Genomic DNA, 23,763 nt, shown 5'->3' with positions numbered 1-23,763 from the left:
TTTTATTTCAGTACAGTCACTGGAGGAAAGGAGGAGAGAAATGACAGCTAGTTTTATGCATACTAATAATGAATGGTCTGTAGATCTTTACAAAAATTGTGACAGATCAACTCTCCTGCAGCATTTCTCTTCTGTCCTGTTCTTCCTGATTAGCACTGAAGTCTGAGACCCGTGACTTCAAATACAGTACATCTCTGCTTAGTTTAAGGGAGGGAGAGAATGAGTGAGCAATAGTGAGGTGGGTCACCACATGGGACGTCATAGTTGCAAAGCAGATATAAGGAGTTTGAACGTTCAATTTCCATTAAAACTGAAAGCAGTCCTCAAAATACCTGCCACAAGGCTTAAGGAAACCTGAAACTTCCAAGCTACTTTCAATAGGATGATAGCTGTCTAATTTTTTTTTCATGTAACATCAAGTTAACGGTCCTATTAGGACTGTCAGTTGGATTTTAAGTTCCATGTTGGCTTTTACTTTATTGCTGTGTTTGAAAAATGAAAATATTTTTTCCCTGAATATAAGCTAAAGGTGTTAGAATTCAATGTTATTAAAATTCATACATATAAGGTGTGCACTTACTGTTTTCTCTGTGGTTTTTATTATTGAAATAATACAGAAATGTAATAATTATAAAAATATACACGTTTTTTGTTGTTTAGACCTCAAATATATTCAGTGGTGTATGATGTCAGGACAAGTTTCTTTCCTTGTGATTTGAGAATAACCTGGGACTTTCAGCCTTGCCTGTTAGAGAGCAGGTTCATGTTTGTGATTGTGTTTGTAGAGTTGTCATCTGTCCCCAAAGATAGCATGGACGGATGCACGTGTAATATTAACTGCAAGCTTGTCTGTTAGTGTCTGAGAGTGTGACATGTACATGTAGACAATAATCGGAAAGCCGGATCACTGGATTGTAAAAACAAACAAACAAAAAAAAACAATAAAAATATAGAACCTGGATTGTAACCAGATCAGTCATCTAATGGTGGTGGCTTCTGGCTACAAATGGCTTCAGGTAAACCAGTATCAGTGATCCCCTGACTGGTATCAGATCTTAATTCACTGGTTCCTTTTTTTTAAGGTTTGAAAAGTGTCCCTCATAAGATTTCCAAACCCAAACTCTTGAATGCAAATAGTACTAAGCAGAATCGGGTAATATGAATGGGATTGTTAGCAAGTGTGGCAGTGGATTTTGTTTATTTGTACAGTTATTGGAAATACAAAGTTACATGTCTACAGAAGAAGTCAGGAAACGTGTGTGACTTTTTTTTCAGTTCTTAAGCAAATGAAACTGGAAATCCTGGTGACCTCTTTTCTTTTCCCCTTCTGCTGTGTGCCTGTGCAAAGATGTGGAAAATGTAAATCAAAATCCCTCTAGAGACTAGAATTTTGAATGCATCATGCACCATGTTCCTGAAGTAGAAAACACATGAAACAAAACCAATTTGGTTGACCATATGTAGAGCAGAACACAATGACTGAATTCCCTGTTGTTGGTTTTTTGTCATTTAGGATTACCTGGATGAAACAGAAGAAGATATTGATGACATAGTGGCCTCTCGTTATTCAAGGAAACATGGACATCTGACAAGTGCATTATCAAGAGTAAGATCCTGAGTAGAAAGCAGATGCTTTTTCATCTCACATAAGACCGTTCTTCTTCCAAAATGGAGTTTCACATCATACCACTTAGCAGTGTTCTGATTATATTTTAGTAGTCTTCCTTACAATTCATAGCTGATCACTTTTCATCCTGCACTTGAGAAACATCCTTTAACTTTTAGGTAGCTTTTCTGACTATTATATTTTTAAGGCTGTTCAAAGCTAAGATGCTGTTCTGCAGAGCACATAGAAAGCAAGAGCCATGTTGCGTACTCATTTGCAGACTTCTCCACACATTCAAGTTACTACCAAGCTGATATTTGGGAAGACAAACCATAGATGTTTGCAGGATGTGACTACTCAGTTTTGCAGAGGAGCACTTAACCTTAATTCCCTTGAAATGAAGAGAACAAGGCTGTCGTGTGATCTTCCATCTCATTTCACTTTATAAATGTTAGGGTTCTTGGGACACAAACAGTTGTTTGTGCATTTGCATTCATGCCATTTCTGTCTACCCCCCAGCCTAGCTTCTCCCATTCTCCATTACATGATTGCTGTGCCACCCCCATCTCAAAAAGTATTCTTTTTACAGTGAGGAGGGAGATGCGGGGGGGGAGGGCGGAGAGGGGGGGAAGGGTTGGATTGGTGACAACTTTTCTATTTCCTGAAATAATTGTATTTATTTCTGCCATACCTTTTTTTTTCTCTTTTGTCATGCCCACAAACTATATAATGCAAATCATCTGTTTGAGTCTCATGGTTATCTAACTGTTGCAGCTTAGTGTTGGTCTTGAAAGGATGGTTGCATTTTCAGGTTGTCATGGGTGCTTGAGATGCAACAAAATTGGTGTAACAAGTCCTCTGTAGCTCTTTTTACAGTCTGTTATTCACTGGGGAAGAAAATGGTTGATAAAAATAGCCTTTAACATGCTTATAAATACCTGCTGTGTAGCACATTTCTGGGGTCTGACATTCAGGATGTGAGCAACTCATAACATCTTCAGTAAAGTCACGGAGCCCTGTCTGACCACTATTCTTAATGCCTTGTGCTAAGAATAGCTCTGGTGAGCACTGGCGAGTACCAGTAAACTGCAAGAAACATGAAGGAGATGAGAGAGTTGACGATGATGAGGAGACCTGAGGAGCCTTGTGCTAAAAGGGAAGATAAAATATGGCCCATGACATTGATCAATGAGCTGTCCTTTCTAGACTGTATCGCCATTAGTCTCCATGCAGGTAACACCCAGGGAATGCTCATTTCAATTCTCGATCCCAAAGAGTTGGTGTTGGCTGAACCCAAGCTTGGCTTATCTGGGGAGAAGTAGCAGCTGAGAGAATTGCCATTGCAGAGCGTTTTGGTATCTTAGATCTGGCCATGTCCAGACTGTTTTCCTGTCTAATTTCCTGCAACAGAGATGTGTGGCACTTCGCACCAAGTCAGACATGAGCAAATGTAGCTTTTTTGGTATTGGTCTAACAACACCCACTTCCGTGAGGTTGACTGTGACTCACTGTCTCCAGTCCTTGCTGGCTCCATTGATTTTGTAGGTGGAATTATTTTTCTTTCCTTCGAATATTGAGATGAGGGTTGCAGGTGCTTAAGTGCTTTCTCAGTTTAGCCCATTAACTGAGGGACTGCATTTTGAGAACCTTCCATCTGCGTACTGGAGGTAGTACTCTGTGCATTGGGCTTTGTGTTTCTGTAGATTTTCCTTCGACCTTTTTCTTAAGCAGAGTACAGCTTCTCCCTCCGCTATAGGTTTGAGAATCTCGGATCTCAGTGCTCTTGTTTCTTTGTATTCATCCTGAAATGATTGTTAATGTCCCTGCATGCAATGCTGTTGGGAAGTTTTGAATGGCAAAACTGCTGCTCCCTGCTAGAGCAGGTCAGTTTTACAGGTTCTTTGTGGCTTTCTTTAAGTGTGTTTTACCAGTTATTCCCTATCTCTCTTATTTTTGCCTTTACTCTGCTTGTTGTATGCCTTTGAGCCTTCTGCGTTGTACAGAATTTTTTTCCTGTATTTTGCTTGTCCGTCAAATGACTTTGTACTATTATTATGCCACATTGAAGTAATGTTGTTAATGAAAAGTAGGTTCTGACTGCATCTTTTCTTATTAAATATGATAATTTAAAGTACTGAGTAGATATTCTAATAATGAGCATTTTAGGATAAAGGAAAATTTTCAAGAAGGTAGACACTTAAATCTGCCTGTATCGTGTGCAAGCTGAAAGGTGACGCTGAATTGCATCTCAGCATTAGGGCATTTTTGTCTGTGTTTACCCAAAGCTAATACATGAACTTTGTATTGAGTTTTCCCTGCATCCTTCACTGATTCCTCTCCTAAACACGTTAATGCATTGTTGTCAAGGTCCATCACGTCAGTAAATCTGAGTTTTTCCAGTGTCTTACTGCACCGATAAGAGATGCAAAACAAATGTAATTCTTAGTGAGGGAGTAAGGTGAGGCTCAGCAACCTCCATATGTAGTGGTTGTTTACTACTTATGAAAGTGGAAAACAAGTCGATTTCCCAAGGATATTGCATTTAGCATATATAAAGGCCATTGTAAATGCCACAGAACAGAGTTTGTGGGGAAAGAAGTCAAATATGTCAAATATTTCTACTGAATACGTGTTGTTTCATTTGTGGATTCGTTTTCTGAATGTAATTCAGAAATTGCATTTGCATCAATTCTAGCATCAGAGGTTATTTATTTGTTTAGGACTCTTGGCTTGTTTTCCCAACCATTTGTCCCTTTACTGCCAATGTACCTAAAGATCAAGAAAAAGAATACTTGGATTCAGAAGAATAACTGTTCTCCCTTCCCATGTTGGTGTAACCTTGTTAGCTTTCTGAGGTGGGCACATGCATTGTTATTTTCCCATTACAGGAATAATTTAGGCATTTTGTAGGATATATTTGGATCTTTGAGTTCACTAGCAATGTCCAATGACACCCGTTTTATCTGTGCTAGAGGTGGGAATGCATAAACGGTAAAGGCTGAAATTTAGCTTGAGGAGTGTTAAGAATAGGAAGAAATATGACACATTTGTCAGTGTGTGCTGCTAATTGTCCTGCAGTCTTGTTCATGGAATCTCAGTCAACCATACAAAGTAATAAAAGGACAGGCTTTATTTCTTCTTTTTTTTTTTTTCATTGTTTTGTTTAAAAGAAAGGATAAAGAAAGCTAGCCCAAATTAGAAAGAAAAAAAAAAAAAAGAAAGAAAGAAAAATACAAAAATTATGAACTTTTTGCTGTTTATTATTCCTACATGATGTATAAAATATATGTATAAAACTTTGGGGGATTTTTTTTTTTTTTAAAAGAATGATTGCTTGTTTAGTTTCTTAATCTCTATTGCTGTTCACCATATTGACACAAGCCTGCTTACCACTCCAGCTTTTCTTTGCTGAGGGGCCTTTAGATAAGATGTTGGAGATTGGCGTTTTGTCACAGACCAATTCTTTTTGTGTGGCCCTTCCCTTCAACTCTGTTCTTCCTTCCTCCCTCTAGCTGCTAGGGAACGAGGTAGCTCAAGATGTAGTTTCCCATGAATTTGTTAGTCAGACTGCCAGAAATTGCTCAAATGAGCAGAGGGGGGAAATGCTTTCCCCATCATTCCGTTACTGTACTTTGTTCCGCAGAGTGACATGTTTAAACATGTGTATGTGCTTTTTCATATATCGTTACAAACTCTACAGAGAAACTGCAGCTTTCTACAAAGGGACCAACTCTGCAATATATGAATGCTCACCTTTTGATGAGATTAAGAAAGCATTAAGTTCATGGTGACATAAATGGAGTACATCCAAATACAATCCAATACAAACCCGAATCTGCCGAGTTGGTGTTCCAAAACATTTTTTTTTTCCTTTGATACAGCAGATACTTCACTTCTATTTTATTAGCTTGAGCCATGTGCCCTTCAGTGCCCTTCAATACTTGATGTATATGGAAAACACTTTGCATTTCTCTGATTTGGTGATGCCTTTTTCCTTTTCATTCACTATGGCTTTGCAATGCAAACTTTATTTACCTGTCTGTATCAGTAAAGCTTTTTCACTGCACTTATTCTTTCCTATTACAGCTACCTAATGCTCTTTTCTCTTGACCTTTTCCACTGCCTTCTTTAAAGAACTTCCCAGAAGCATCTGACAGAAAATGGACCTACTTAAATGTGCCTGAAACAGATGGTGATACTGTGAGTTCTCCTCAATCCTCTGCCTAGCTTTGACGGTTTCACTCTTTTATCCCTGTGTTCAAGACTGTGCCTTTCTGTCTTGCGAGCTTCCTGTGTGATAGGATTTATATGGTTAGGTATGTTCTTGAGCAATCTTGCTCAAGGACTCAAACCAAAATGTACGCCAGATTTCTAGAATGCCTTTGGTTCCAGTGGCGTGCACATTGCTCCAATTTTCTTCAAAAACATTTAGTTCTTTCCTAATTGCAGTCTTTTGAAAGAGGATATCCACATAGCAATATGACATAGGGTATCAGCGAAAAGAGACTGGGTTGTGATATATTATGCCACAGTGGAAAATCTTGTGGGATTTTCGCTAAACCTTTTTTGGCTTTAGGAAAATTGAAGAAACAATGGGTATTGGAAGTTTGCTCATTCTTTTAGAATTACTAATGAGGGATCGGTGTCATGTTAACCAAACATGCTTTTATATCATCTTCATTACAGGAATCATCCTTATAACTTTTTCTGATGGTTCTGTCAGCAGTTATCTCATGAGGCTCAGTAAAAATTAGGTGGACAGCTGAGACAGTGAGGTCATTTTTATCTGTTTAGAAATTAGGTGAGCTTTCGGTTTATGTAGCCTGACTGCTCTTCAGCTCATGCATGAATTAAATGGCGGTAACTTAGATTAAGTCATGTTTATAAATAGATTTGAGTCCCCTGTGTAAAAAACATCAACAGCCTAGACATTTATGCTATTATTAGTTGCAGTTCCTACTCCCTTTATATCAAATAGTCTCAGGTAGTGTTTCTCTCCTATCCTATGTCTCTTTTCATAGCAAGTCCTAACAAGGGAGACAGTATTGCAGGGTTTTGGCTGCATGAAAGAGCAGATTCGGGAAATAAAATTTGTTTAAGCTTCTAAGTGCTTTCTCTCTCCCTTCAGACTAGCATTAACAGCATGCTGAGCGTATATAGTGAAACTGGTGACTATGGCAACGTGAAGGTCAGTGGTGAAATCCTTCTCCAAATCAACTACAGCTACAAAACAGGTGCCCTCAACATCTTGGTGAAAAGCTGCAGAAACCTGGCTGTTGCAGATGAGAAAAAGCAAAGGACTGATCCGTAAGCACAGAAAATTCCTTTTTAGGCCCTGCTAGGGTTGTCCTACAACACCTTGCTCTCTGTAGTCATCAGTGATGTAGCCTGGGGTTGTGATACAAACCTGAGAATTCATAAGATCCAGTTGCTACAAGCCAGCATTTGGGTGATGGTTGGTTTTGGATTCCCTGTGGGAAATGCATTTCAAATATATTCCTTAGGGCAGCATTGACATATTCTGGGGAAACAATAATATTACTTAAATTGTCAATCTGTTTGCTAGCAATCTCTGCAAAAGGACAACAAAAATGAATGCACAGGGAGACTGAATTGATTTCTTACTTTTAGAAGCAACACTAAAGTATATGATGATGTTTCAGAGGGAGGGAGGGAAATAGTTTTGTAGTTTTAATGCTGTGAATCCATAGATTCACTTTGCAAGGTCCGTTATTTGTGAGTGTCTTTTAGCTTTCTGAGTATTCTTAGTTTTCAGTATATAATGTAAACTGTCTCATAGTTAGGAATTAATAATTTCTATCTCTAATAATGTCTAATCCTGTTGTATGTAAGGTATGAAGTTTTTAATTCTTCTGTATTTTCAGTGTATATGTTGTCGTATGTAACCAGTCAGTAATCGTATACTACAAAAGCTGAAGTGCTAGGAAAGCTTTCTGCAAATCAGTTCTGTAAATTAATTTAGCCCTTTTGTTACTCCGAGCCTATCAGAACAACATCACAATGTTTCTAGATAAAGTCCATACCTTTCCATGTTTCACAAAGTCTCTTAGATGTGTACGTTGTTTTGACTGCAAAAATTAATTTCCTCATATATGTTGCTGATGCGGCAATGGCAAGTCCTTGCTCAAACTGGTCATTTCTGTTCCTTGCTAATAATTTGCTACTTGATCTGCAGATATGTCAAAGCATACCTTCTGCCTGATAAGTCCCGCCAAAGTAAACGCAAGACCAAAATTAAAAGTAACAGCACCAATCCAGAATTTAATGAAACGCTGAAGGTGAGAACACTGTCTCTCTCATGGGCTGTGATGAATGTTCTACTTGTGCTCACAGGCGTTTTCTGTAAGTGCTCCAGTATGGGGATTAGACTTGGGAAGCGATGCCTCAAAGGGGGCGTATTTAAGCAAAATATCTAGGAATCCTATGAGTTTTAATTTCTGTTTTTCAGCATTGAGGGGTTGTTTTTGTTTGGTTCTCCCCTCTACAGGTAAAACTTACTTTCCATAGATCTCTTTCAAAACTGTTGATGTTCCCATCTAACCTGAGCTCAGAGTTCTTAAACACACCTTAAAGATTTTGCAAGCCCTAAGTTACAACTGTACTGAGGTAGAACTAGCTTAAAAATTCCTGTCTGATTTTTCAGAGAAAATAACCTTTTGCAGTGAAAGCTCTTTGATAGTAAAATGCCAGCAACAGCTTCACCAGCTGTGTTCCTAAAAAGCTGATTGAAGTGCATTTTATGTTGCAAAAGAAAATGACAGACTACTGCCTTGACCGGTGGAGCCCAAGTGCTCGTGAACTTTCCATTCTTTTCTCATACCCGTGCCCAGCCTACAAAGGCTGGAAAGATGTATGTGCTCCTCACAAGCTGCTTATTTACCTGCTTGGCTCTGTGGTGCAGGGTGGAATGGTAGAGTTTGAGTGCCCAGCTCACTGCCTGGCACCTGGATCGCAGGCTCCTGGCAATTCTGCTTCCTGTCAACCGACAAGAGCCATCCCAGCCAGCTGTCGTGATGCCCAAACTTTTCTGTATTAACCTGAAATATTCTGAGGGGAAATTCAGTGATCATGAAATGTAAATAAGTTTCGTGTAATAGAGGCTAGTAGATGTTCTTTGGCCTGTATACTTGACCTAACCTGGCTACAAACCTATTTTGCAAACTGACACATACTTGGTCTGGCCAGGCTGCTTTCCAAAGGAGAGTGTCCTGCACAGCCTCATTTTTAAATGGTTTCTAGTAAAGTTAAGATTTGTCTGAACTGGAAGGAAAAAAAAAAAAAAAAAGGTGTTAGACTCTCTTTAGCAGGGAATGTAGTTAGCACTGAATGTGCTTACTAGTAGGGAACTGCAGGAATAGGACCTAGCAGCTTGCTAAAAATGCAGATTGTGTCAAAGAGGGCTTACTTGTATTGTTGGTAGGTAAACGAGAGCTAGATCTATTTGCTGCAACTGGTATTACCATTAAAAAAAGAAATATATATATATATATATATCTTCCATCTTTGGCTTTTATTCTAGTATTGCTAAATAGTGCAGCTCTCACAGTTGGCATCTAAGATATAAGCATTGCAGACATATCTATGCATTAATAGCCTACTTGTGTGGCTGGCCAACTGACTTGACTGTTTCAGCTTCTGGAGAACACGTCTGTGTCCAGACATTGTTCCTGAGAACAAACAAAAAAAGAAGACATCTGGATCTCCTCAATTAACACTAGAAGAAGGGTGAATTTCATGGAATTAGTAGTCCTTTCCCTGAAAGCAGAGCTAGAATTCCAGATGTTTATAATTCTCTATATATTTGCTAGAATACGTTGCTACCTCAGAGGAGTTTTTAATAGCTTTCAACCAAGCTGAACCAACAGTGCTACTGAGACATTTTGGTGAACGCTTTGCAGATACAGTTTTACTTGTTTTTCGAACAATTTTTCACAAGTTACAAAGATGAAACTGAATGGGAGAAGAAAAGGCTACTTCTAGAAAACAGTGTACAGCAGCCTCTCTTTAGGGTTGAAAGATCCAGTGGGGTTTCTTCTTACAAAATAAACTTTGGTGTTGATGTACTTCTTTTACATAAGCTGTAAGGAATTAACGGGATGATTGTTTTAATCATCATTATTTACTTTATAGCCATAAATACCGAGTAAGTAATACAGGGGAAAAAAAGGAAAAGAGGTTTAACAGTTCCCTGTGAGATTTCCAGCTATAGACATCTTATCTGCAATGAAAACAAATCTCTCTTTCATGCTCCATTTATTAGCTGCTGTGGGCTTCATGAAAATTAGCTATTGCTGTAAAAGGCTCCATGGAAACTATTATTTGTGCTTATTCTGAGGGTTCCTTTTTCTGTTTTTCTGTTGGTAGTATGTCATCAGTCATACACAGCTAGAAACCAGGACCCTGCAGCTTTCTGTCTGGCACTATGACAGATTTGGACGCAACAGCTTTCTTGGAGAAGTGGAAATTCCATTTGATTCCTGGAACTTTGAAAATCAGGGCGATGAGTGGTTTGTGCTCCAGCCCAAGGTAAGGATTTCCAGGGGCCAGTGAAACTGCTGAAAAGCCAATTTAGCAAGGCTTAGTTATTTTTCCTTTGGAACGCGTTTGTAAAATGGTGACTTCTGTGATTGTCTAATGTGGCAATAAAAATAGTATCTTTGTGTTTTATTCAGTCAAAACCCACCGTTCCTGAAGTCTTTGTGGAAGCTTTTTATCTGGTTGGCCACTTAAACAAACAAAACCCAGCACCTTAAATAATATATAAGTTTGTCTTGCAACAAACTGCAGAGGAAAAATGACCTAGTAAAGAAATTGATTTATTTTTTTCTTACAGAAAATAGCAGATAAACCAAAGGGCTTTTCTGCCACTCCCCCCTACCCAACCGTGAACAGTTCAGTAAAGCAAAATACCTTTTTTGTTTCAGTTCAGTGTGCTTCACACTTTCCAGCTGTAACAAAATGACTCATTAAGCTTTTATTCACCTTGACTAGGAAGGTATAAGATGAGGCTTCTCATCAGGCAAATCAACTGGTTTATGAAATAGGACTTTCACTGTACTTAGGTAAGGATAGGATGACTTCTGTCTTTAGGGCACCCCCTGCTTTGGCAAAGGTGTTTATTTTTGGAAGAGATTCAAAGAGCCATTGTAAGCTCAAGGATTAAAGGCTTCTCAGTTGCTTGCTTCTGCAGCAGCTGGAATCCCTCGGAATTTCAGGGGTTTAAATTGCTATTTCAGAAAGTTTATTTTTCTTTTTGTAGAAAAATCCAAGATTCTATTGCAGATGACGTGGAGATAAACTGAGATGACTCCTTTGTTCTGTGTTCATTATTTAAAGAAATATTATATTTGGGGCTTAGGAGGGACTGTTTGATTCGTCTTACGCTCAAATGTCAGATGAGTCTGATAGCTTTATAATTTCCTGGTATAGCCCTTTTTGGTGCTAAGCCGTCACAAGTTTATACTTCAGTAAATAATTAGCCAGAAAATATGTAAGGAAACTGGTCTCCTTATAACACTCAGGTATCTCATGCTTTAAAACTGTCACAGAAGATCGTTCCTAGTTTCCTCGTTTAACTTTGTTAATGAGAGTGACCATCAGCTTTTCCTTCATAGCTCAAAAGGGGCATGAGATACCAGGAAGAGAAAGTGGCTAATGAAGACAAATAAACTCCAGTCAGTGTTGTGTCCAGGCCAGGATTTTACCATCCTTCTTACAGGCTTGCAGAACTTTCACCCAACTTGCACCATGTAGTTTGCTTTTGTTGGGTCTGCTCTTGGAGTAGACTAAAGGTCTGCTGCATCTCTGTTGTATCCTTGGCTGGTGTTAGATGTTGCTCTTATTTAGTACCAACCATTCTACCATGGTCGATGTATCTTATATTTGTTTCGCTTACAGTTTGTATGCAATGTTGGTCTGAAATTGAGCATCTTTTCATGCAGTAATCTCTTTGTCTTCTTATTTCGGTCTCTGGGGGCTTTGTATGGGTGGTTTCTTTTAATCTAACTTATCTTTCCTTAATCTAGGAAAAAAATGTCTTGACACAGTCCTGCTCAGGAAAAATAGTAATGATGTGTTAAGCATTTTAGCCATTCCAACTGGAAGGTCTTGTCTGATTATTTCCAAACCCATTAAGAGGACTTTTAAACTAGTTCATTTTTACCAAAGAAAGCAAACACAAAATTGGTCTTGTCTGCTTCCTAAGTTGTTACAAATAATGTTTCTGAACTTCAAATGCTGCTAAGATTGTTTTCTGGCAAAGATAATATTGTTTCTGAAAGATTAACTATTGCATTTTGAATTTTTTTAAAAAGTACAGGTTAACATACAAACAAGTTACACGCTATTCTCCCATATGAATTGCATGATACAGAAAGGAATGGCAGTGAAATGTTCCCTGGGTTTTACTACGTTGCTTTGTTTTATCATGAATCATTTAGCTGCTTTAGTGAAAATGTTGGAGACTTAAGACCTATTTCTTCTATGAGCACTGTGTGGCCTGTTTTCAAGAGGAGCATGGTTAAATCAGGGAATAGTTCTGTGGTTAAGGAGGGGGGCAGAGTCCAGAGTCACGGTATATGCGGTTTTGGAGAGGGGAAGGTTGGCAAATTGTTCCTGATGTAAGAACTTATGTTCTGTCATTTGTCCACCAGTAAAGCAGAAAAAGTAATCCTTGCTGACTTTATGGGAAATTTGATGCTAAACCTACATAGTTTAGGCCCTAAACAAACTGCCTCACTAGCAAGATTTAAATAATAATTTCTTGTTAAAATTATTCCACAGCTATTTACTACAGCTTTTATTTTGTCCTCTGTTTTAGCAACTGGCATCAGATACTGGTGCCATCTTGGAACTTCTGAAGACTACTGAATGTGTTGTTTCTGGGCGAAATTCAAACATTTCAAAAGAGAAGGAACCAGAAATATTACTGGGTGGAAAAGGACACTGAAAATAACCTTATTTTTCAGTTTTCTATTTCAGAGCTGGAGTCTACTCTCTTCTGCTGCCATAGTTCTCCATATCTCTATTTCAAGAGTGACTCGAGAGTGACTCTTCTAAAATACGTGAAACCAATTATGGATTTAAAACCTAATTGGTGTAAATAACGGCATCAGAATGTCAGCTTAAATTAACTACAGTTTATTTCTTCAGAAATAAGTTCAAGTTCTTTGTTTATTTGCGTCACTCATTCATGCTAGATCTCTCCTTTCTGCTTTTGTTCTCTGCACTGTATCTAATGCCACGTGGCTTTGTTCTTCTGAGAGCTTGCATTCCCTGATTCATAAAGTTTTCTAAAATGTGATCGTATCCAATCTGAAATGTTAAATTATGTGAAAGGAGGAGGAGAAGTCTTGATATATTCAAGAAACATTTCAAAGAGTATTGGTACAATAAAATTAAATATCAAATGGAGAAAGTGAATGATTAACCTTAGCTGGATTTGGTTTTTGATTATTTTTTTTTCCGTTCAGGTGGAGGTTGCAACAGATGTTGGGCTTCAGTATAAAGGAGAACTGACAGTTGTTTTACGTTACATTCCCCCAGACAGAAACCTAATGCTTCCTCTAGGGCAGTTTCAAGGTAAAGCAAACATTAATGGCAATTTATGATAGCATCCCTCTGAGTATTAAAAATCCTCGACTAGTGTGAAGTAATGGAATTAGAGAAGATTGAAATTAGACTTAATTATATTAATTGTCTTTATCTGTGTAACTTTTGAGTCATGAGTATGTTTCTCTTCCTCCATCCTCTTCATTGGACTTAAGGAGAGGGAAGGGAAAGAGGAGTGTGCCATAGTCAAGTATTGGTGCATGGGTTTGACCTAATTAAAAAATGCCCAGACATTAGTTAATATGATCAAGGACAGCCACATATGAGTACATCTTCTAAAGTGTAGTCTGTGTGTTCTTTGTTCAGCTGGCTATATACAGTGTATAGCTGATCAAAGTAACAAACTTCCCTTAGTTCCTCTTGCTTAATTGTCCATGACTTTACCTATCTCCTCTTTTTAAGTCTTTTTCATGCTTCTTTAACTTCTGTTCAGTTTTGCCATGTTACACCTCTAATTCAATCCTGTAAAACATTATTTGAATTGTTTAGGTTAAGCCATTATTTTCATTAGTAATGAGCAAGGGATAATACAGTTACTTACTTGCACGGTAGTAGCATGAGGAACCGCAAGCATCGGAAGAGAAAGCAGTCACTGGATAGCACCTGAGAGTACATGGATGTACCAGGTACAGGTAGCCCAAGTAGAGCTCTTTCTTAGAGACAATATTGCTGTTTAGCATTAGGATTTGGTAGGTATATTAGACTTTTTTTTTCTTTCTTTTTTCTTTTCTTGACAAATGATATTCCCTCTGCTTGAAGTAATCCCAAGGTTTTTCTTTCAAAAGCTAATTGCTGTCTGAAAAGTACAGATATACACTGCATTTTTTTTAATTAGTAACACTTTAACATCACTCCTCATCCTTATTTTTTTTATGTTTCCAGTCCCAAACAGTGTGCATGATCCCTGATTATACCTCCCTTAGAATCCACAGCAGCAACAGGTGTCCTCATGTAGCCATTCAAGTGCAGTAACGTGTCAGTGAGCACCGTGTCCTTTGCCATGGACTATGAGGAACAGTTTATCCTTATAAAAGGAATCTACACAGTATATTTCTGCATTTTAAATTTTGGGACAGATGTTATATACCTTGCTTGTGGTGTTGGGCTTCTTTAACATCAGTGATGGAATTGGTTCTGAAAAGAGAGCAGGGCTTACAGGATGTGCAGTTCTTTCCGTTAAGCACAGTAACACACCAATGATTACATTCAGAAAGGACTTCAATTAGGACACCCAATTGTATCCAGCAAGGGCTATCTGGTTAGACAGTCAAGTTCTTTATCAAGTACGGAGTGATTTTCTGCCCTTGACTTTTCAGTTTCTATACCCTTGACAATCAGGATCTGCTCATAAGAAATGCTTTAATCCTATTGAAGGAAATGAGTGAAAGAATCCAGCTAAGAGAACTTAGATGTCCAAATCGGTTTTGCAGTGTACAGTTTCTGATTATGATAATGATGTTGCAACTCTGTGTATGTAGGAAAGAAGAGCTTCAAAAAAGGAAAAAAGGGAGAGTCTCATCTGCCATCTGGAGGTATACTAGAAGTCCTCATCAAAGAAGCTAAGAATTTAACAGCGGTGAAATCAGGAGGCACATCAGACACTTTTGTGAAAGGGTCAGTGTTTTTTTTTTTTTTTTTTCCCTCCGCATTTTAATGCCTACACTGAACAGAATTTTTTCAATATATCTGTGTATGTGGGTATTGCATGTCAATACTGAAAAGCAACTGGCACCTTGAAATGGTATGAAGGCGAAGGATGCTGTTGGCTAAGGGCAGAGAGGTATGAGTTATCCCAGTGGTTAAATACCAGCATATCTGGACTCAGTCAAGAAACAATATTTAATCTGCATCACTGACTCCGTTCAAACATATGTATTCAGTGTGCTAAGGTGCACACTGTTAGAGAACATAAACAAAACACTTCCATTGAGTTGGCAGAGAAAGGTAGGTGAGCATTGGTTATTCCTGAAGGCAAGAAGATGTAAACTGGGGTTCCCACATTGGAGATGACACCTGTTCTGACAGTGACTTTTACGTTTCCAGCAAATTGAAACAATATGTATATATTTTTTTGACTAGGAAAAATAACCTTGTTTTCAGGAAGAAACAAGTCTGTTGGGATTCCTTATAAAACCGCAAATAGCTTGATGGCTGCTCCATCAGGCTGAGGTTCTTTCTAGTGGATGTCAACTGAAACATGCAGAAAGAGAAAACTCATGATATGTGTGAGGAAATGCTGTTCTTATTCAAATAAGTATACTAAATGAGAAGATTTTTCTCTTTTACCATAAGTAGATTTTTTTTAGCGTTTAATTGGGGAAGATCTTGGTCATGCAGTACATTTTCAAGGAGCATATTTAAATCGTAAGGGTTCCCAGGAAGTCTATCACTGACTTCGAAGTGTCTTAACTCTAATTGTGTCTCATTGTTAACATTTAATATTCTTTGACAGAAGATATTTAAAAACTCTGCTCTAATGGCTTTGAGGTTTGATTTTAAAGATGCATCATTCTGAGAAACTTAGGGTCTGTGTCACTTGTATGCTTATATGCAAGTATGTACATATATATATATATTATTAAATATATATTTGCATCTTTTTATTCAATAAGCAGCATTTTTGTTGGACAGTCAAAACCCAGACTATTTAAAATGCTACATATAGGATATCCTTGCATTTGAATAAAATGAGTATAATCCTGCACACCTCATTGCATTGGATTTTTCATAAGTTAAGGAAATAATGAGCTTACAACATTTTTCTTTGCCAGTTTTTGGTCTCAGTGCTAGTTTTCAAAATTGGTGATTTTTAGATATGCTCCAGTTTACCAGTAATGGTTTGAGTCTTGTTTACTAAATAGTGACCATACAAAAAATCTTGCCCTTAACTCCAGGGCAGAGCTGCGAGTTTGTCCTAGTCTTTAGTGTGCTTCGAATGATCACTGAGCTCATACACATCATATAGAAAAAGTTTGAGCTATTCTTTGTATGTATTTGTTCTCCTATGCCATCTCTCTTCTGTTACATGTGAGGGCATTTCCTTTTACTGAAAAATAGAGCGTCTGATCTCACTATGGCTTTTTTCCACTTGGAGCTTGCAACAGGTTTCAGGGAGAAAATGTTTTTAAAGCCTTTTTATGTTAGCAGTAGCAACGTGTGGCCAATAATTCTGTGGAGTATTTTTAGTTAGTGGCATCTGCTCTTGCTGACATGGATTATTCAGTGTGGTGAAACAGGCGTCTGTTTTCCTGGGACTATTGATTGGTTGTCTGTCGTGTCATGGCTAAATGCATAACAACGTTGCCATGAACCCATAGAGGTACAGCAGTAGTCTGATCCGCACTGCTAGTTTGAGACTAAATTAAAGTAATTTAATAGCCTGCTGCAATGAAATAGCTCATGTTTGTTCTCAAGTAAAAGCCTGGACAGGAAGCCTTATTGAGCTCTACTGATATAATTTGTTTGTATGCCTGACCCTTTAATATTCATGTGCTACTCCATAGTTATTTTATTAACATTGCTGAAAAATGTGAAGGTACAGACTGAAAATTTGTACTGAACTCTGATTTTGAAACTAGAGTATTATTTTTGCTTAGTTTCACTAAGGGAATTCTTCACTAAAAAATCAAATGCGAAAAAGCCTGTCAGACTTTACAGTATTAGTGTTTCTGCTCTCAGTGGGGTGATAGGCAATTCAAAGTACTGGTGCTAAACTTCTGAAGTTCCTTCATTATCAATCTTTTTTTTTTTTATTTCTTTCTGGAGGACCTGCTTTGAGAGGAAAGCTGGACAAGGTGACTCTAGAGGCTCCTTTTAGCTAACATTTTTATGATTCTGTCTGTATTTAGTCTCACTGAAATAAAAAATATTTTTATAAAAAATGAAAGGTATGGGACAAGGAGACATAATTTCATTTTCTGGTAACTGACATTGTAACTCTAAGAACAAATGGAGCACAAATGCAACATATGCACTTCTGGTATACACAATTTAATTACAGTGGGAAATGGGCTCTTGATCTTATTTGAGATCTCTGCATGATTATTATTCTTCCTTGATATTATATGATATCTCTATGTGATTATTATTCTTCGTTGGTATTATCTGACATCCTATTGACATATTCAACTTTCCTTTTCTATACGTCCCAGATACCTGCTCCCAGATGACAGCAAAGCTACAAAACACAAAACTCCCATAATAAAAAAGAATGTGAACCCCCAGTGGAATCATACATTTGCTTTCAGTGGCTTGAACGCCCGGGATATACATAATGTCTGCCTAGAATTAACTGTGTGGGACAAGGAGTCACTCTCCAGTAATATTTTTCTGGGAGGTGTCCGTTTGAGCACTGGAAGTGGTAAGGTCCCATCTAACTGATGATTGCTTTCCTTATTCTGCTCTTATCCTGCTCTTCTTTTCCCACCCAAAGTGATCGATGTACATGACGGATAGAAATGTTATTGAATGTATGGGTAATATACGGGAATTTGGGGAAATTGGAAGGGGAGAAAGGGCAACATGCCATCTATACAGATGATTTAGTTCTTTCCTTCATTGAGTGAGACACAAAAATGTGGTGCCCAATTGCACTTCTGAGAAGCCTAGAAGAACCAGGAATAGCTTGGAAGCATTTCTCAGAATCCTGATGAGGAGGAAGAAACTACTTTTAACCAGCAGCAGCCTTTCTGCTGACAGTGGTATGATCTGGAAGAGATGTGAATCCTTTCCTCCTCAGTTAGGAGAAGGTTGCTTGTGGTGCAGAGTGGGAAGGTTTATGCACATTTATCCATATACCACAAAGGAGTTGAGTAACTGGTACTCAGTGGGAGCAAATCTGTATATAGGCAGTCACGTGAAGTGCCTACCATCTTTCTGTAGGCTGTTGGAGTGAATGAGCAATGATATTAAGTAACTGCTTGCTAATACGCCAAAATGCTTTGTGTTTTTGCAATTGCCAGGTGTAAGTAATGGCAAGGAGGTTGACTGGATGGACTCTCAAGGAGAAGAGCAGCACCTCTGGCAAAGGATGATTGACAGTCCTGGAGCATCTGTGGAGGGGATATTAATGTTGAGATCCAGCATGGGAAAACGTAGACTCTGAAAGACTTTGAACTACTGAGGGGTACCACAGGTACTCCTGATTTCAGTGGTTTTCAGCTCCTCACACTTTGAAAGTGGTGAAGGGTTGTACTCTTTGCCTTGGATATTAAGGCTCCAAGTGAAATTTTAATGCATTCTGCACTTTCATGCACATATTTTTAACCCAGGCTTCTTGGACAGATTATGTTTCTCCTGAAGCTTGTGAGAATTTGACCTTGTACAGAGATCAGGCTGGCTTCCTCTGTCCCTTCTGGTGACTGGTGTACAGATGGTAAACACTTCTGCTGGTGGGGGACATGGAGCTAGCAAACTCTCTATGTAGTCATTTAGTAAGTAATGTTTGCTTTACGTATCTCCTCCTGGGTCAAAGATGGCCTAGAAGACAGTAGTGATACAGTACAAGCAGATTCAGAATGAGTCTGTGCTTTGTTATTTGCAAGATGAGAAGCCATAATGTTCTGAAGGATAACAAACATTTCTTTTTCATGTTTGCTTTTTGGGCTATGCAGTGTGCAGGAAGGCAGGCTTGGGACCAAGCAGCCTTCTAAGGAAACCAATGCACTCATCATTGCACACTAGAAATAGTCAGCAGATGAAGGGGTATAAAGTGCCAATGTTCAGCATTCTCTGGATGATTTTACTGCATATAAGGCAGATTTGGTTCAATGTGATCAAAGAGCCTCTAATGAAAATAATGATAACAAATCCCTATAACATTTCTACAGCTATGTGGTGTTACCATGTTTTTTGTTCAGCTGACAGCTCTAGCCAAGATCTTCCGATGTCATTGAATAGAGGGAATATGTTCACATGCCTGTCCCACCTGCTGAGTTGCTGAGATGAGACACATACTGGTTTGGGGCATTAAAAAAATGTGGAATTTTCCCTGAAGGGGCTGGGATCCTGAAGGTTTGGCCAGTTCAGTCATTAATCTCATTAACCACAACAAGTGTTCAAGAGTAATTTTGCTCTTTGGTTTCATAAAGTGATCTTTGTACCTGCTTAGATCTGCCGTCCTCTGCAGACTTATTTAGGTCACTTGTGAAGAACATGCTGTTTTGTATAGCTGTGGGCTACTGCAGCATTTAAACAGCAGTAGTACCGTGATAAGAGGGGATTATAATCTCTTTCAAGGACAGCACTGCTCTGGATAAAAATATAACTGCATCACACATAATTGCTCAGGGTATGAAACAAAGGAAGACTGGTAAACTGAATGAAAACTCCTCTGAATCTTTCAGAATTGGAACATTGCTTCCTATTTGAATGGGTAAACTAATCCGTAGCTACACTTATTCCTTATTTTTCTACAAATGTTTCTCTTTTGGAAGTAATATCTTATTAGTACTATGGAAACAAATTTGAATATTTGGAAACATAATCCTTACATAAAATACTGATTAAAAAAACAAGCTTTCAGAGGATGTTTCATTCCCTGTATATCAAAACACCGGTGTTTAAAGACTTCTGTGAAGAATCAAGGCCATAAAATCTTGTTTGAGAGATAGAAAAGCTGTTCTTCACAATGTAGAAATTGCAGGAATTCTAGATGGAGCAACAACATATGGAGAACTGATAGCTAAGTAAGTGTAGGTTAAAATTTTGTCATCCATTGCTGTTCTAGTTTATAGTCAGTAAATGTATTTAGAGCTGAATCCAAAATGATAACATTTAATATCCATTCCTTCCCACTGCTCCCCTCTTTCCCTCCTCCCCCCAAAATACACTGTTTTTGGTTTGAGTGGCTTGAAACTGTGGGGAAGTTTGCAAGCAGTCTTTAAAAATCCTATTATTATTAAAGACATTTGGTTTTATTTATTTTTGTTAAAAATAGAATCTTAGTTTTAATAAAAACAGATTGATTTTAAATATTTTTTTTGGTTAAAATTATGATATGCCATTGAAGGTAAGGCTTCTGCCCAGTTTGATACCCCCCAGTTTTTAGAAACTGAGTCATCTTTGGAGTTCTCATAAAAAAATCTCAGGTAGGGAATCAAATGTCAATAGTTGTTCCAGTTGACTTCATTTTCCTTCTTCATCTGTTCTTCATTTTCATTTGAAATCCTGGTCAAATTGGGCAGTGAAGCAAGCTTACTTTAGTTTTATCCTGCTTTTCATCAGGCTGCAGATGCTGTGAGCTGATGAAGTAGAGCACAAATATCAAGCACACATTTTATGACCTTTCTTTTATCATAATAGACTTTCTTTAAATACTATTTTTTTTTTATTTTTTTTTTTATCAGCATCACTAAAGTGAAACCAAACCTAACTTCTGGCACCTAAACTATGTCTCAATTTACAGAATCAGTCTGAGTTGTCTTGCTTGTTTGCACCACAAACCAGAATTTATTTGGGGAGTAATAATATGTTGACATGGAGCCACGTGCTTGATTTTTCACTTGCTCTAAGTTGATTTAAAAAGATAAAGCTTGTTAAATCTAAAGGAAACGATTATTCAGGGTAGAATTCCAGCTGGGCTTATAGAGGAACAGCGGGAAGTCTGAGTTGTTTTTGTTTCATTTTGGTGTTGAAACTGGGAAAACGGTAACACAAAAAATCCTCCATGTTGGACCCCACAGTGAAAACTGGTATCTTTCACTGGATTGAAATCCTTAAAATAATTTGGAACTGAATTGAATCTCTTACTTAAAGTGGAGTATAAGCATTTATCTAATTTTTAAAGGGCATTTTCTAACCTTCTAAGCATTAACATTGTAGTTAAATCTAGTCTTGCTTCGAAAGGAAGTAGTCCATGCTTCACTACTTTAGCTACTGCCCACTTTACTCCCATTTTTAGGTCCTGTGTTAGAGTTTACCATGAATGTACTCACCTGGAAGGCATCACCTGGCTCATACACGGGCTTTTGGGAGAGCCAAAATTTCTCTTTGGGCCTGCATCTCAAAGCATAGACCAGGCTATGAATAGATTCTAGCCATCACCTGCAGTTCAGCATATGAGGGGAACAATTTCAAGCGGGTATTTATTTCAGCCAAGGCAGTGGTGTTTGCCGTTGATAGGATTTGGAGTAGGTACAGTGAAATTACCTCTTAGGTTGGCAGTGACAACTCTACATTATGGTGACATACAATGCATATCATACTCTGCCTCAGAGAGATGACGATCATCAGTGTAAACACTAGAGCAATTTGGAAGGCTTTGCTATTCTGTGATGTTATCGACAGGAAGCATTTGATTTGTGGAAAATGTCACATTTAATTATCTCTCTTATATCCTTGTTCTCTTCCTTTGCAAAAATGATTTATGGTTTGGAAAAAGCATGAGATGATTAACTGCAGATGTGATTTCTTGTTTCCCAGATATTTGAACAAATTGTCTGTAATTGTGTGTCATCGTGTACCATGTATTACTAGGCTGCATAAAAAGATGGAAAGCCAGGAGTCAGACTAAAGCCTTCCTTATGTATTTATGTTTGTGATATTGAAGATGCATGGCTGGCTTAAGGCTAACTTCTAGGAGAAAATAGCCACAATTTTAACACTGATTCATAAACTCCTGTCCTGAGTAATTAGACAGAGAAGAGGTGACGTTTCTAAAATATTTCTCCACACAGACTTGAAGAACTTAAGATGCTACAGTGGAGAAGAAATTTTCTCTGCACTTCTATTTTTTATTTTTTTTATTTTTTTTTATGTGAAAGATGATGCATATTACTAGCAATGGAACTACAGGGTTCTCATTGCTGTCCTCTCCCTCCTTGTGATTAGATTCTGAGAGTTTGATCCATTAAAGAAAAAAGTACAGCTTTGGCTGTAAAGCATCAAGTGGGGACAGTAAATAATCTCTTGACAGCGTGGTTATTGCCAGTATCCATCAGGAGGAGCTGATGCTGAGGGTTGTCCAAGACCTGCTATCAGACTTGAGTATCCAGACATGTTTTCTGGAAGTTTCTCTATTCAGCTTATCAGTTATACAGGGACTTTAGGCTTCTAAAAGTTCTTGCTTGCATACGTAGATGCTAAAATAGGTTAAAATGGCCTCCTTGTCTCCTCCGCCTCCATCGTATTACATTTGAATGAGGGTGGGAGGAAACCTGCAAAGACAGTGAGGCTATTGCCATCTTCCTGTACTGATCAAAGTGTCATTGCCTTCCTTAAATGCCTTTTAGACACTGCATTGTGATTTTTCTTTCCCAGCTGGATGCTTAGCAGATGGTTTATGAGCAAAGGCAGTGGGATGGTGAGTGTGCTTTGACCGTGATCATAGAATTGTTAGGGTTGGAAAACCCCTCCAAGATCACCTGATCCAACCATCCCTCTACCACCAATGTCACCCACTAAACCATGTCCCTAAGCACCATGCCCAACCTTTCCTCAAACACCCCCAGGGACGGTGACTCCACCACCTCCCTGGGCAACCCATCCCAACGCCTGACTGCTCTTTCTGAGAAGAAATGTCTCCTCATTTCCAACCTGAACATCCCCTGGTGCACCTTGAGGCCATTTCCTCGAATCCCATCATTAGTTATCTTGGGAGAAGAGGCCAGTCCCCAGCTCCCCACACCTTCCTTTCAGGTAGCTGTAGAGAGCAATAAGGTCTGCCCTGAGCCTTCTCTTCCCCAGACTAAACACCCCCAGTTCCCTCAGTCACTCCTCACAGGACTTGTGTTCTGGGCCTTTCACCAGCTTCGTAGCCCTTCTCTAGTCATGCTCCAGGGCCTCGATGTCCTTCTTGTACTGAGGGGCCCAAAGCTGAATGCAGTACTCAAGGTGTGGCCTCACCAGAGCAGAGCACAGGTGGACGATCACCTCCCATTGATTAATCTGGAAACATACTCTTCTGTGTCTCTCCCAGTACAGATTATGCTAAAGTATCATGAAAAAGAGAAGCATTTTTAAGTATTGTTTTTTGTTTTTTGATTTTCTTTTCCTGCCTGGTTAGGCCCTGTCAGGTGCAAGTGTCCAAAGCTGTATGCTGCATAATAGGAACCAAACTACAGCAGCAGAGCAGCCATTGAGCATCCACTGGTTCCAATTGATAAGGTGAGGTAATAGGAGGGTTGCACACAGGCTGGAATTATTTTGGCTTCACAAGAGGTATGCACATGGGCCAATTTCAGACATGTAAAGCTTGCGGTTTGCTTGAGTTGATGAAGATGAGGGTTCCTTGGATCCCTTACGCTTAAGAGCTGAGTCCTGTCTCCACAGTTGCCTGGTCTGTGGGGTCACAAGACATTAAGGGTTGTACCCTAATCTTTAATTAATACCTTAATACCTTTAATTAATACCTTAATCTTTGCAGGATCTTTTCCTTCCATCCCTCTCTTCAGTTCAGCAACCCTCACCAGGAAATTCTCCAAAGATTCTGTCAGCATGTCGACCTATGACCCCATGTCCCACCCAAACATGAATCTCCAGTACCCAGAAGAAGGCACATGCCTTCTAGTTAAGTGATAGCTCCGCTT

General features: G+C 38.6%; 1 protein-coding gene across 6 annotated transcripts in view; it reads left to right on the top strand.

Moving 5' to 3' along the window:
* Nucleotides 1-22,102, top strand: part of SYTL5 (synaptotagmin like 5) — an 86,027-nt gene extending 63,925 nt beyond the window's left edge. For 5 of the 6 annotated variants that reach the window (XM_035316022.1, XM_035316025.1, XM_035316023.1 and 2 more), the window contains 9 exons: nucleotides 1,514-1,606; nucleotides 5,741-5,806; nucleotides 6,735-6,913; nucleotides 7,803-7,905; nucleotides 9,992-10,153; nucleotides 13,099-13,207; nucleotides 14,716-14,851; nucleotides 17,389-17,597; nucleotides 18,199-22,102. In XM_035316022.1, coding sequence (XP_035171913.1) covers nucleotides 1,514-1,606; nucleotides 5,741-5,806; nucleotides 6,735-6,913; nucleotides 7,803-7,905; nucleotides 9,992-10,153; nucleotides 13,099-13,207; nucleotides 14,716-14,851; nucleotides 17,389-17,597; nucleotides 18,199-18,341 — 1,200 coding nt within the window. In that variant the 3' untranslated portion in view covers nucleotides 18,342-22,102. The remainder of the gene's footprint in view (nucleotides 1-1,513; nucleotides 1,607-5,740; nucleotides 5,807-6,734; nucleotides 6,914-7,802; nucleotides 7,906-9,991; nucleotides 10,154-13,098; nucleotides 13,208-14,715; nucleotides 14,852-17,388; nucleotides 17,598-18,198) is intronic. The other variant, XM_035316026.1, reaches the window with a different exon arrangement.
* The last annotated feature ends 1,661 nt before the right edge of the window (nucleotides 22,103-23,763 follow it).

This window comes from Oxyura jamaicensis, chromosome 1, assembly GCF_011077185.1.
Source record: "Oxyura jamaicensis isolate SHBP4307 breed ruddy duck chromosome 1, BPBGC_Ojam_1.0, whole genome shotgun sequence".
In the NCBI taxonomy this organism is placed as follows: domain Eukaryota; kingdom Metazoa; phylum Chordata; class Aves; order Anseriformes; family Anatidae; genus Oxyura; species Oxyura jamaicensis.
The sequence above is the reverse complement of the archived record's forward strand: the minus strand, read 5'-3'. Positions and strand labels throughout refer to the sequence as shown.